Source organism: Apteryx mantelli, chromosome 3, assembly GCF_036417845.1.
Source record: "Apteryx mantelli isolate bAptMan1 chromosome 3, bAptMan1.hap1, whole genome shotgun sequence".
NCBI lineage: Eukaryota > Metazoa > Chordata > Aves > Apterygiformes > Apterygidae > Apteryx > Apteryx mantelli.
In genome coordinates this window covers 23,299,777-23,315,106 of record NC_089980.1, presented here as the reverse complement: position 1 = coordinate 23,315,106, position 15,330 = coordinate 23,299,777, and the positions used below count along the sequence as shown (strand labels likewise).

At 37.8% G+C, this 15,330-nt stretch overlaps 1 protein-coding gene across 1 annotated transcript in view; it reads left to right on the top strand.

Moving 5' to 3' along the window:
- Positions 1-11,561, top strand: part of WDR26 (WD repeat domain 26) — a gene marked incomplete at its 5' end in the record, with an annotated part of 33,440 nt that extends 21,879 nt beyond the window's left edge. Inside the window, 5 exons of the mRNA XM_067292916.1 lie at positions 735-880; positions 1,416-1,494; positions 2,117-2,246; positions 5,063-5,248; positions 6,851-11,561. Coding sequence (XP_067149017.1) covers positions 735-880; positions 1,416-1,494; positions 2,117-2,246; positions 5,063-5,248; positions 6,851-6,876 — 567 coding nt within the window. The remainder of the gene's footprint in view (positions 1-734; positions 881-1,415; positions 1,495-2,116; positions 2,247-5,062; positions 5,249-6,850) is intronic.
- Between the last annotated feature and the right edge of the window lie 3,769 nt (positions 11,562-15,330).

The following is a 15,330-nucleotide window of genomic DNA, read 5'->3' as shown; positions in this document are numbered from 1 at the left end:
AATCTTCACAAATTGGAGTTTATCTATATTAAAAAAAAATCTTCTGATCCTTTAATTCAAAGGAAGCAGTACATTAATGCTAGTATTCCAGCAGCACTTTTATTTTTTTGTAGCAGTTAGAAGGGCTCAAGCAGCTGTTATAGAGAGATTCCTCTGCCTAAAAGAGAACTTGTGGTCTGGGAATCTTTTTTTCATAGGTGCTCTGGAAAATACATTAATTAAAAAACAGTGCCTTTGCCCGCAGAAGTTGTGCATTCCATAGAATTTTGACTATGTCATCTTAGTTTTTGCATGCTGTCTTTGCTTAGCATAAATGGAAATTCAAAACAAACCTCATTACTTGAGTAGTGTTAGTTTTGAATGGTGGTCCACAGTTTTGCCCATACTCTGCATTACCTGTTATCTGAGTCAGTGCCCTGGATAATAACACAATATGCAAAGCTCAGTCCCCACAGAGGTGAGGCTGCAGATCTGTTCCCTGACCTGAGGTAGGCTGTACATTATCAGGCATGGAAAATAAGTGGAGAAATGGATTCTCAGTTGTCCGGGACAGGTATCTACAAAAGCCCTCAGTTAACACAAGGCATGCCCTAATCTATTAAGTTGTCTCTGTTGCAGGCTAATAGCGCTTTCTGTAGCAACTGTGTGAACAGAAGACAAAAAAAAAATACTTGTCACAGAACTTGTCAGAAATCCAAGACTAACAGTTCTTTTTCTCTCTCTCCTCTGATCAGGATTTAGATGGTAATCTCCTTGACTCCTGGGAAGGGGTGAGAGTACAATGCCTTTGGTGCTTGAGTGATGGGAAAACTGTTCTAGCATCGGACACACACCAGCGAATTCGGGGTTATAACTTTGAGGATCTTACAGACAGGAACATGTAACTACCTTTTTCTTCAGTTTTGAATGCCTGGTTCTTATTGTGAGAAGAAGATTAAGGATGGGGTTGTGGGGCAGAATGGGAAATAAGTTCTTACAATGCCCTCAGTATTAAAAGGAACATAGTATGGAACAAGAATTAGTGAGTGTGAATTGCAGCAAGGAGGATAAGGTCAGGTATCAGAAACAACTTTCTAAGCACTGGAGTAGGTTTCTTGTGTATGTTTCTACATCTTGGTCATTGAGAATCTTCTTTATACCTCACAATTCCTGACACATTTTAGATCTGCCTTGAAGCTGGGTTGGATTTGAGGTCTAAAGTCCTTTTCAGTCTTGGGATTCAGCATAAAGTAAGCAAACTGTTGCAGACCTAGCTTGTATTGGAGTAAAGACATACCTAATTTCAAATGCAGTTTCAAATTCAAAACTGTCTTTCCCTGATAATATTGCAGAAACAGGGTGTACCTTTTGTTTTTGATGTTGTGTTATTGTTTGGTTAAGCGTACTTTTAACACTGATGCATTTTGTAATTTCAGAGTACAAGAAGATCACCCTATTATGTCATTTACTATTTCAAAAAATGGCCGTTTAGCTTTGTTAAATGTAGCAACTCAGGTGAGTTGGTGACAATAAACAGAAGCACAAATAAACTTGTTTGCAATCAGTAACCCTTTTCCAATGTTTTGATGGAGCTTGAGATGTTTGATATTAACCAGTTGCATTTCACATAATACGAAGGCCTTAATGCTCACAAATACAGTATGACGTTCTCTGACAAGAAGGTGATCTTGTTCCTAATCATGATTTTCAAGTTGGTTTATAGTCAAGAGTTCGATACTATGAAATATATACTGTTGAATATTAACATCTGAGTATAATATTGGGAAGCCAGGTACAGCAAGGGTTTGAGGCATGTTGATATCTCACAGCCTTTACCTGTAGAAGGAGTTTTGTTTATTTGTTTTGAGAATTAGGGGCTTTTTGGGGTTGTTTTTTGGTGTTTGGTTTTTTTTTTAAACCTTGAATAAGAACAGAAGCTTTTGAAATAGAAGGGACTACAGAATGGAAATTTAAGCTAGTAATTTGGTATCTGTTCAGTTTTACTCTCTTGAGCTAGTAACACTACTGAAGTTGGCTGAAGTAGTGTACTTTGATCATTTTTCATTGTTTTAAATATTTCAAAAGAACACAATGGATAATGTTTAATGATAACATCCTCTATACTTTTTATTCCCAGGGAGTTCACTTATGGGACTTACAAGACAGAGTTTTAGTGAGAAAGTATCAAGGTGTTACACAAGGATTTTACACAATTCACTCGTGTTTTGGAGGTCATAATGAAGACTTTATCGCGAGTGGCAGTGAAGGTAACATCATCCCCCTTTGTGCAGAGAACTGGCACATCACTTACTTCCTATGCCTACTTTTATAATGCTCTTGCCAGCAGCTGTCATCTCTAAAAGCAAGCAACTGGTTCATTAAATAGCAGTTTGAGGAGCAATGAGATTGTTGCATACTTCAAAAAATAAGTGTGCTAGCAGAAAAAATCTTTTGAGTAGAAAGCATTAATGAATCTTTTGTCTTGCTCCTCTAAGGCAAAGAACATCTGCATAGTTTTAATTAAGTGGGTGGAGTATTCTAAAGTTTGTTTTTGTGTGTGTGGTGTGACACTTAGGCTCATGGTTTGAATCAAAAATACTTTTTCTTGCAAGTAACAGCTTCATTGGCCTGTTGAAGATAGATGTGGCCAGATTATTTTAATTTCAATAGAGTTGTCACCTTAATTATGAAAGGAGTAGTCTCCAATTAAGCAGTTGTTGACATAGTCTTTCTGGTAGGGTTTCATGGCAATCAAAGGCTTTGTGATGTCTTCTTCTTCAACTGTCTGTAGCAAGAGTAGAAATTAGTTAATGCTATGTATCTTGAATTGGTTTGGTTCTGTTGCTGACATAGTGCCATCACCTCCCTTGGAGGTCACTTAAGATTCAAGCCTATGGATTCAAGCTAAGAATTGCACTCAATAGATAAGTAATAAATGTCTGTACTAAGTAACTCAAAGCTGTTAAGAAATAGGAACTGTTGGTCAGGATAAAGGGACAATATTACTATCCTTTTTTTGGAAAATATCCAGATACATCTAAAATTAAACCAAGTTTCCCCCCCCGACCATACCCCATGGAAGATAATGACTGAAGGACAGCATCTCCAATCCAGTGTCAACCTCTTCCTCTTTGAGGCAGATTCCTGGTGTGGGGCTTGAGTACCAGGAAGTTCAGGATACATGTGTTGAGCTATACTGATGATGTGCATGTATGGGTGTGGACGCTACAGTGCACCAATCTTTTTTTTTTTTCTCCTCCCTTTGTGGGCAGTTTGCTTGTGACCTACTGTTTTGTGTGACGTGAATGTGTTAATGAATTTATCCAAGTCATCATCTTAAGAACAGCTTTTTTAAATTTTTGCTGTCTTTAAAAAAAAAAAAAAAAAAAAAAAAAAGTACCCAGCTGTAGTTGAAGCTGATGGTACCTTACTTAGATTTGGACTGTCTCTTTGCACTGAATTGTTGCAAACGTGGTTGCTGTGAAAGTCTCTCTATGTGCAAAAAAAAAGTAACAAATTAAATGGTCATAGCTTCTTAAATTTAAGACAGTGTGGTGTCAGCTAGATAGGCTTTTTTCTAATGCTTGCATCAATAGGAAGAAAATGGAGGTCTGTCTTTCTGAGAGGGAAATTGACTGCTGCCTTAATCTAGCTAACTTGTTTTTTCCAAACCATAATACACGCATTCTGACAAGCACCAAAATACTGGTTTGTGTTTAGGCTTTGATTCTCCCAGACAGCAGAGGCTTGCGTGTCCAGTGTTTAAGCAGAGAGTGAATTGTCTTATTTGATGAATAGCGTGGATATGTAGTCTCTTGAAATCGTGAGTGGAATGTAAGCACAACCAGAACATTTGCATCCATACAAACACTGTAGAGGTATTTTACTCAAATGAGCTGATTCAGCAGAAGACAATTGAGTTATCACATGATTCCATGATGCTGTTCTAGCAGGTAGGTCAGAGAGCAAGTTTGTTTTGTAAGGGGCTGGGAGGAGGAATAGAGGAAGATGGTTTTGTCAAGGCTTCAGAATGACCTCTGCATTAAACCCGTTCAAACAGATTAAAGTACTTCCCTTGATTTGCTAGGATTAAATACTAGGCTTTTGTATATAACTAGTAATACACACTTGTTCAGTGTATATAGCTCCATTTGGAAGACTCCAAAGACATTCCTAGAGAGGTCAACTCACAGGTTTGTTAAAGGCTGCTAATCTACAGTTGGAAAAAAATTCTTTATTTCGAGTCAGTTATTCTTAAATATAGGTGGTTATAAAGCAGTAACACTTTTCTAAAAATTGCAGTGGAATGTTTGACTGGTTCACTGTTCTCATGTGTCACTAGAAATAATTAAAAGCTTCCTAGCACAAAAGAAGACCTGTAGGGCTGTTCATTGCATCTCCTTTAATATGTAGGAATTCGTATCTTTAAGTATCACGCAAGTATTAATTGCTTTCCAAGACTGTCAGTAATAGATTTGAGGCTTTAGGCTTAGTTGCCACCCCTCTACTTCTCAGTTTGCACTTTCACTGGAATATTTTTAAGTCTTTGGTACCAAAACAAATTTCATTAACTACAGAGCTGTGACCTTATCTATTACTCATCAACAAATGGTTGTTCAAAGATATTCTGCCTTAGAACACATAGTTTTATAATGCACTTAAACGTGATTGTTAAAAGAAATAATTCTGCAAGCCTTCCTTTTGGATAAGGTTATAATTCCATATCCTTAATTTTAGAGTAGCTCAGTTTGTTTTTTTTAGCCATGCATTGGCTTATTTGCATTGTAGTCAAATGTTTTTCTTCAAATGCCAGACTTGGCAGACTTGCAAGTCTTAAGAGGGATGTGCCTGTTAGTGGAGGAGCTTTGCCCATATTGTTTTGGTCACTTTTAGGAAAGGAAAAAAAAAAAATCTCATCAGTGCTGATGCACATGCAACATAAGTGGGGTTTAGAATTTACAACATTAATGATATTTTAGTTGCTGAGAGCTTGTTGTGTGCAAGTGCGATTTGACGTGACGAAGTGGTCTGTTCAGAGCAATGTTTTTCTCATTGTGTTTCTTAAAATGCGTATTTTATTTAGATCACAAAGTATATATTTGGCACAAGCGTAGTGAGCTGCCAATTGCGGAGCTGACAGGGCACACACGTACTGTTAACTGTGTGAGCTGGAACCCGCAGATTCCATCCATGATGGCCAGCGCCTCCGACGACGGCACTGTTAGAATATGGGGACCAGCGCCTTTCGTAGACAACCAGGATATTGAAGGTAAAAAACAAAACAAACAAACAAAACCCTTATATACATACATACATATATATGTATGTATGTGTATACATATATATTTTTTCTAATCACTAAAACTGCAGCTGGTTCAGTGGGTTTTCTTTGCCATAAATAAAATAGAAAAATGCTTTTAAGTCTTGGGTAGAATCATTACTTTTACTAAAAAAAAAACAAACAAACAAAAAAACCCACTTATGACTTTTGATTTTTATCCAAGTTATTTATGTTTGTGGAATAAAAAGAAAACAGTGTTTCCAAAATGATACTCAAATTTCTGACATGGCCTTATAGCAAACCGTGGTGTCACTGAAACCTCAGGATTATATTTATTTATGCAGACTTCTCAAAAATGTTGCCGCTAATGCTTTAAGTACATACATTATTAAAAATGTAAATAATATATTCCAACCGCACTGGAAATTGAATAATGCTATTGTAATGCTTCCAAAAGGAATCTCCAAAGTCTGGAGACTGAAGCGTTTGCACCTTAAAAGCTGATATGCCACGGATTGTTTCCTGACCATTAGATCCCACTATGTCCAGGAGCAAGATGCTTGTTAAATGAGTGTTATTCGTTCCAGTGTCCAAATGCACGCTGATTTTTTTTTTTTTTTTTTTTTTTCCCCCCCAGCCCTCCCTACCCACCCCCCGAACTCTTAAGAGGATTACTGCTTGGGGTTGTTCTGTTGTTTGATAGGCTCCTGTGACTAACACGTTCATCTTGCGTTAAAAACTTACAGTAGACCAAAACGAAACACAGTATATCCCATTGCCACAGGGTGTTATGGACACTAAGTGTGGATGCGAGTTCAAGAGGAACCTGGATGAAGTAATGCAAGAGAAAGCCATTGAGTGCTCCTAGGTGCCTAACCCCTCCAGTTCAGAGTGCCCCTTAGGGGAAAATGGCTGGAGGCTGGAAGGAGACTAGGGGGAAGAATGACCTCCTTTCCCTGCTCTCACGCTTTCAGAGGCATCTGCTTCTGGCGTTGGACTAAGTGGATCAGGCTGGCCAATCTCCTGTTTGTAAAACTTCAAATGCAGCTGTAAGGACTCAGCTCCTGCCCTCCAGTTATTTTTATTTTTTTCCCCCCAGTTACATGCCTGCTTACTCTTTCCTGGTTCCTCCAGAAAATCAGTTGGAAACTCAATAAAAATCGAACCAGTAGGAACTCTGGATTTCTCATAGCAGTGTATCTACAGCCAAGGCTTAGGTGCATGGAGGAATGTCTAACAGTTTAGGAGTCTTGAAGGGATGACAGGCAGCTCTGTAATTAGCGTACTCCACTGCAACTTGAATGCAAATGTGTGTTTTTTATTGGTCTCTTTTTGGAAGAGAGAACTCTTGTGTACTAGCAGCTAACATGCTGAATTAATCTTTAAATGAATATGAATAATAGTGTCTAAAATAGGCTATTTTTAGCATGTGGTTTGGTTGCACTGTAAAGATGAGCACCATTAACTAAAGCATGTTCAGCAAAACTTCTGTGTATGCACTGTATTAATGACCTTATGATAGAAATTATTAACTGTTGGTGAGTTCTTCAAGATGTGATTTCTTTCTTTTGTATTTTTGTTTTTGCTCAGAGGAATGCAGTAGCATGGATAGTTGATGGCGAATTTGGAGCAGACGACTTCAGTTTAACTTAATTAGTCGTATTTTAAATGGCTTGGGATTTGGTGCAAACAAACATGATTGATAGCTGGACAGACATGCTCGTCATGAAAAAGAACCATTTCTGAAGCCCGATTGGGGCCAAACATTTACCACCTTGCTTCATAGTAACCAGTCGAGATGAAGCACGTCGTTAGAACGTTGTTGGACACCGTGTTGAAATTACCCCCCCCATCGGTTGTGAAGAACTGTGCTACATTCAGGCTAACCATTGAACTCAGTATATATATTTTTCCCTCCTGCCTTTTTGTCTGGCAGGCTACTGTTCTTGTTGCTCTTCTGTGTAATGAAGTTTAAATGCTTGTTTGGAACACTTTATTTAACAGTTTAGAAGGCTTGATAGAAAGAGTGCTTTAGTCTGAAGAGTATACATTGGATAAGAAAGTATTTCCTTCTCTTGTTTCTCAAATCTCTCTCCGCCTTACTTAGCTTGAGATCTTTGCAGCTTGGTTCATGGATTCTAGCCTTGCCCGTTGCGCAGTATATATAAATTGAGATGATAAACCAATGAACTATGTCAAAAGCACTCTCAATATCACATTTGACAAAAAGTTTTGTACTTTTCACATAGCTCGTTGCCCTGCAGAGGGGTAAACAGCACAATTTTTTAAAAATAAATTATTTATAGGATTAAAGCGACTTCATTTGTATACATTTGGAATTAAAACAATCTAAGAAGTGTTGTGAAATGCAGTATAACTGATGCTCTTTCAGAGTGTCAAAAGCAGTGGCTGGAAGGAGCTTTACATAGGCAGTGAAACTTGTTCTAGAAGGAGAAACTGACTGTTCATCTTAACAGAAAAACTGTGTTATTTAGAAGCAAAAGCATTCAGAGTGCACCACCAAACTAAGACTGTAAACAGGACAAGGTGTTTTGGTTTTGTTTTAAGATTATATAAATACAAGCAACAATGCTGGGAAAAGGTAGACTACACCTGGAGGGAAGAGTTAACATCTTTTAAAGTAGTTAACACCCAAATCATAATTCAGCACTTGTATTATGATTGAAAACTTTATTATTTGATAAACAAAGATGTATAGATTTTCTTTTTGAGAATATCCTTTTAAGTTTACAGATTTAAATGTCTCTCCTAGACCTTGCTGAAAGCTGGTGCTGTGAACATCTTGACACACTGAGGAACAGTTGCACTAATATCCCATGTTTAAAAAGAGAAAGACATTTATAACTTAAGTATTTATTCTTCTCAGAATAAACAGATGGCCTGGCATCCCTGTGCTGCTGCACTACACACGTTCGTTATGGAATGGTATTGGACTCCCTCTTCCCACGTTGAGTAGACAGGTTGTGTTGGTGCTGCTACGAAGTGAAGAGGGAGCAGGGAAAGGCATGTCACCAAGAATGACAGCAAGAGAAGTGTGGGCTGCGTCCTTCAATGAGACAATAAAACTAGTGTCCTTGTTAGCGATGTGTGTGTGTGGGGGGGAAGGTTTGCCAGAGCTCCTGGGAAGAGAAGCAGAGCCACTTTGAATGGGAATGTGGTGTTTAACATAAACAGTCCCTTTTTTCTTTCCTAGAAAAACAAAGTGAAACTTAGCAGGTCAGATTTTAGATTCCAGCCATCAGGTGGGTTTTTTCTTGCCTCGTGTGTAATCTTAAACGTTGTTTAAGGTTCCAATATTCTTGTTGAGACCAGCCCTGAATCTGACATATTCCTGTCTGTCTTGATACTTCCAAAATGGAGTAAGAGCTTCACGTTGTTATCTTTAATCTAATTCATTTGTCTTAAACTTCTTAAAATTAAGGTGAATTTCTTAGATAGCAACTACCATCCTACAGGACTGGGTATACATGGATAAATTTAGAACAAGGGACTGATTTGTAGTCTGTTAGCTGACTTTAGAGGAAATTGTTTCTCCTGTTAGTTGGCAGCATTTCTGACAGCATAAGATTAGTCTTGGTCCTGTGGCATTGGTGTTGCGGGGAAACGGACAGCTTTCCCAACATCAAATTCTAGTAAGCTAAACCTTTTGGTTTTAAATAAACATTGAATGCCTAAATTGTAAACGGTGTTTTATATATTCAAAACATGGTACAATTCATAAGCAGTGCTAGTGTGTGAATCTTTGGAAATTACCCCAGTATACTCTTGTTCTGGAACATGTTTTTAAACAAAACATTATTTAGGGAGAGTAAGTGATGGAGAAGAACAATCCTTTATTTTATTTTATTTTTATTTTTTGGTTGTCCCTTAAATACAATGGTCTGGCACTACTTGCTCACCCCATACTCATGGGACTTGAAAGGGAACTTCAAGCAGATAGCGAAGGCTGGGTCAAATCTCAAGCTTAGATTTAAAGTCTAATATGCACTTGAACAGGCGTTTTAATGTGGTGGCCATACACAAAACAAAGTGAGACTCTTTATCTGGTAAAAGCTGTGTGGGAGGATATACTGGAGGATACCCACTTTCCACTGCAGTGCATTGTAACCAGAAGCTTAAACTTAATACTTTTGCCAAAATACTGCCCCGCTGTTCTGGGGCTTCTCTTCTGGACTTAGTATGTACCTCTAAAATACACTTCAGGTATTCAGCAGCAGAGCTTGGGAGAAGCACATGTTCTGATAGCTCTGCTTTAGTTTAGTTTTGTGGCACAACAATGCAATATGAAGGAGAGCTCCTTTAATCGGAGAGATGGCACTATCTCCGGAGTGTCTGAATAACAGCGTATTGCATAGATATCTGCTTCTTACAGGTGATGTGCAGAGAATGAGGGAAAGGTGAGACTAGTCTTCATTTTGCCACAGCACTTGGTCCCACAGTAAACTCGCGTTATAGATCCAGTGGTAATGACTACCATTTTCACCTCGAGATTAAAGAGGAACTTAAACTGTTTTTAACATGTCAGGTATTCACAATGCGTGAACTGAAAAGTACCAATACTTTTTGCGCACAGACTAAAATGAGACTACGGGGGGGAAAATTAATAAGTTTGCTCATTTGCAACATGTCGCTTTCCATGTGCTTAAAAATGTTCATAGGCTGGAGTCTAAGGTTGGAATAAACACATCTGCAATGAATTACTGTATTTCTAGTAAACAGACCTATGACTTTAGAGAGGAAAATACTGTACGCGTGTACTTCTTTTTTAGCTTTTTTTGGTAAGCTAGTAGCTACAGGTTATTGGCAAGGCAGATCTTTAACAAGTTATGCTGAAGCATTTTATTTATCTGAATGTTCTTTAGCTGTTCAGGTAAGTAATTTTCAAGGGACAATGGAGCACAGAAGGGAAAAGCAGTGATGATAGATCTGTCCAGGGTGGGATGGAGGGCGGGCAGGGAGGCACAATGGACGCAGGACACTTGTTTCAAATTCCCTCTGTCTCTTCTAAAGTTCTCCAACTTAAAATAACTTCTTTTTAGGATTAGAGCAAAGATGCAAGCTAGAAACCTACCCAGGTCTTGCCAGTTACTTCTCAACTTGGTTTCAAGCAGGTAATATTTAATAAAAACTCAGTTTGCTCTTGGGAGTTTGTGTCTAGTTGTATCTCCTTACTCTGATAAATGATGCTCCCACCCAAAATCAATTTGCAAGGCTTCCTTAGTAAGATATTTCTTCATGGAAACCAGGACTCCTATGATTAGCCCTGATTTGAGGGGAGATGTTGTAGACCCAAATGGGGAGGGAGGTAGAGAAAGAGGAATGAATATATAAAGCAGGATTTACTGGCCAACAGACAAACTACTGTAACTTAAGGGGGAGGAGAAAAAAAATGCACTTTCAATAGCTTGGTCACATCTTTAGCCCCAAAATACACCTGTGTATTTTTTTGTTTTGTTTTTTTGAGACAACTATTAAGGGGAACATCCATCCCATAATGGGGTAAACCTCCTTTTTACCTCCTCCTCCTCCTCTTTTCCACATTGGCTTGAGTCCATTTTCAGCTGCCATACTTAATTTTGAAAACTGCTACTTTTAATGATGTTTAGAAAAAAAACTCATTAACTCTGACACTTTTTTAAACAGGGTGGACTTAATTGAAGTGTGCAGTTTTGAACTACTGCTGCAGTAGCTGCCTCTAGTTGTTGAAATAAACTGTAGACAAGTTTTTTGTCTATTAATCCAGATTGTCTGGATTCAATAAAACGTCTGCGAGAGTGTTCCTCCCATCTGGTATGAATGTGTGTGTGCATGCGTGTGCGTTACATAAACAGACATAGAACCAAACGTTCTAGGTACTTGTCATGTTTTACTGCATACTTTAAGTCGTGTGTATGTGAAGTGTCCTTTGACCCGAAGCTTTTGGTTAATATCAGTATATTTTTATAAATTTGAAATTCATTGTGCCCCATCTTTTTCTTAAACATTTTTCATTGTTAGGGTAATGTGCTAGATTTGAATCTTAACATTTTTAGGCACAGATGGAAAAAGTCATTGGCTCCTTGAAAACATATGGGACAAAATGGATCCTCAAAGCATGTATGTACTTACAAACCAAGCTGTAGAGATCAAGAAAAGAACTTTATTGTTGATCTCAAGATTTCTAAATTGTCAAGATTTATATGGAGTTGTGGTGGAACTAGTTAACACTTAGAGCTTTTGGTATGTAATGACTATTTGCTATGGACTGATATTAAATGTTTCAAAGGATTGCGTTCTTAAACTTTCTGGATTTTTGTTACTCTCCTCGGATTATATTAAGTAGTTAAAATTTCTTTGCTATATTACATTAAAAACATAAGAACTTTGGGTCTCGTATTTATTTTCACTTGTTTTACTAATTATTTACAGAACACCGTTTTAACTTTTTTATTTTATAAATGTGTAGTATTTTAAACATATCTTTAAAAATTGTTCAATTGGAACTACATTAACTTCTGATTTGTTTTTATTAGGATTTTTAAAAAAATACACTTTTTCCATGTTGGTGCACAGCACTTAACAGAAATGTTTGTATTCCCTTTCTTTCAATTCAATAAACAGAATGAATAACTGGAATGAATAGTTTTTAGTTTCCTAAACTTCACCTATGACAATCATTTGGATGCTCATTTCTTGATAATTACGTATTTCTTCCATATTTGTAGTATTTTATTTCCTCAATGGGAAAAAACGTTTGGCAGTTTAGCTGAAGATGAATTCACTGAGAACGGTGTGCAGAGGCTTTCCAGTTCCTGTTCTTGCTATTTGGCTCTAACCAACCCCACGCTTCTGTTTTCATTGGACATTGAAGCCACTTAGCACTGTACTTGCTTGTGCCCCGTTCTGTGCTTATTTAAGCTGTTGAATGTCCACTCCTTTGAGTGTAAGCCTTAGGCTGGATATTCACTGAGGTGCTGTTTAGCTTGCTTAAATACCATCCACAGGTTGCTTTAGGTGAAAGTTTTTTGGTTTTGTGGTTTTTTTTTAAATGAAATGTTGCTTTTCCATATTAAGAAGATACTCTTAAGTGCTACCATTTCTTGCTTACGCTTTTTTTGCCAGCTGCCAGTAACCGGAGATCAGGGAGGTCCTCTGATTTCCACCTCAGGTTGACCTAAGGGGGTTTTGTGGCTGACAGCTCTTGAAGCTCAGCTGTTGCCTTGTTCCCCCACCTGACCCTGCATTCTTCTGCCTCTCCTTACCTTAAACAGAACATCGTCTTTCTGTATTGTTGAATTCTGCATTGTGTGTACCTGTATTTTAGGCATTTTTATTCAGCTCTAGCTCCTCTTCTTGTAGCTTTTCCAAATTCAAACCTTTACTGATTTTTTTTTTTTCAGCTTCTCTATTGAATAGAACAGTTCATTAGTAGCTCCCTCTTCACCTTGTTCCCTTCCTTACAGTTTAGGCAGTGTTTATGTAATCATGTCTTCAATCCAGCTGCAAACAGAATGGGCACACGTTATCCCTTTCCAGACACTTGTTTGCACTGCTTCCCTTGAGTACTAGTATCTGTTCAAGGGATGTTAGACTGCAGACCTAATTCAGCCATAAACTATCCACACAGCAGATGAAGAAAGTTTCTTGGATGGGTTTGTTACTACACTTCATCTGCCATCCTGTGTCTGCCTCTTACTGGAGAGAGTAGGGAAGCATGAAAGAGAAACAGGTATGTGATTTCCTAGAACTGTGAAATTTCAGTATATATAGGATTTTAAAATGAGTTGTGATTTTTATTTTTAGTTATTTATTTAATTCTTTATTATTTACTGAAGTCACCTTCAATGCAATATTTCTCAAACTCCTTCCAACGTTGTTTACTTACAACCCAGCTTTTGGAACCATGGTACTTCAAACTATTTGAGCCGTTCAGATCATATAGAAGAGATTACATAAAGAACCTGACTCCAGGCTAAGTATTTCATAATCGGCTTAAACCCAAGCCCTGCCTGAGGTAGGGTACTTCTCCAGAGTGACATTTTCTGTTTTACTCTGTCACTTTAAGCCTTTGCTTATGCTTTCTATGCTGCTTTATGCATGCCCTGCTATTTTGTGTTGCATGTGTTTACGGTATACACTCATTACTGAAAGACAGCAGTCCCAGTTGCCTCCTCCCTTTAAAAGGCCTATAATGCTCTGAAGGAGTAATTCTGTTGTACTTCCAATCCTCACCTAAGCTTCTCCTGAAGTTTGTATGCCTCTAATGTTTCTGCCAAAAATAAGGTGGTTAATGATTACCTGCATGCTGATCAATACTGCCCCAATTTTTCTGTTACCATCTCCAATCTCATCATTACCATAATATCCTTAGAGGCAAAAACCATTAGAATTAGAATAAAGCTGTAGCAATACTGAACAGATAGTGATTTGCTCTTATGAGCTAACCAGGATGTCAAATGGATGGTTAACTTTCATGCAGAGCTGGTGTTAGGTCCACCTGACAGACTTTTAATCCCACTAGGTTCCATAATACAGAACTACTTCTAGAATAAAACAGCACTTAAAATAAAACTGGATAAATAAACAACAGTCCATAATCCTAATGATGAACTGGAGGGAAAATGTGCTTACATATTTTAATTACCTAACAACCCACCCCCTCTTCCAGTTGCACTACTGTAACAGCTATTGAAAATCTGGCTGAAAACTGCTGAACAACTAATATGGTAGCAAGTACCTAGGCTGTAGATGGTAGGTGAGGGGAAAAAAACAGCTTTCTAATCTTGCATGAAAGTTGAAATCCCTATAGGTCAACTTCAGATTTGTTTCCATGGATTAAGAGCATTCTATAAATCATAGCTAATCATTTGAAGGATAAAGAAATGGCCCTGTTATAAAGTTATGCTTGGATACCTTAGCTCAAAAGGGAAATATGTTCTGGTCCATGCACAGGAGGGAATCTGTGCTTTTGGTCTCGCACTGATTCCTAGTGATAAACCTAGGTGAAGTTTTATTGTGATCAGTCTAAAGTTTTTCGTTCTCTTCAGTTGCCTATAGCAAGCTTGGATTTAAATTAGCCTGTTCTCCCTTGATGGAGTGCCAGAAAGTTTTTTTTTTTTTAACTACTATACAATTTTTGTGCTCTGTGGTTCTCCCATGAGATGAATGTAGGACCCCTTTTTTTCCCAGCTAATACACTACATTTTTAGCAAATACATGTATTATTTTCGCATGGTTTTTGTACTGCTGACACGGAGTTGTGTAAAGATCACTGTTAAGACCGGAAATGACCTGTACACAATAAAGAAGGCTTCAAAGTTACCAGTGTAATTACCCTGCAGAATTGTGGCCTTTGGAGCCTGCTACTGAGGTGGTTACAACTACTATAATAAACTGTTAGAGATGAATGGAGAATATATTCTCAAAAAAAAAAAGGGGGCAGAGTGCATGTGTGGGAAGTTTGCATTCATCTGTAAGTATAGTTTGTTTAGTATTTGACAGCCACTATTTAGAATACACTTCTGTACTTTTTGTTGATTTGGTGTGGTCAGTAGTTCATTCTTAAGGGAGGAAGTAGGGAAGAATCCACGGTAACATCCCTCTAGGTCAAGGATGTGACTTAAGACTTTTTTTTTTTTTTTAGTATAGTGTTTTTTCTCCTTCTTCTTCCCTGTCCAGCTTCCTTCTCTGTGGAAACACTTCTCTCCGTAGAGGGGAATGGCAGATTTTCCCAATGAATGATGCATTTTATCAAATTCAGTATGGAATGCGCTGGTCCTGTCTAATCCTAACGCATAATTCTGAAGAGTTAGTAGCTAGAAATCATTGAAGACAATGAAAATGTTTAAAGATGCAATATTAACAAGGCTCTCACCTCAAAATCACATCTTTATAATAAGATATAAAACTTCTAGTCTATTCTAAGCAGTGTAATTTCCCATGGTGCAACTTCGTTTAATGAAACTTATCTACTGTTGGCACTGCAGGCCAGACTTGACTTAAATGGCTTACTAGCATTCTCTTTAACCTCTTTCTTCTAATGGATAAAAAACAATATATATGTGTAGCAC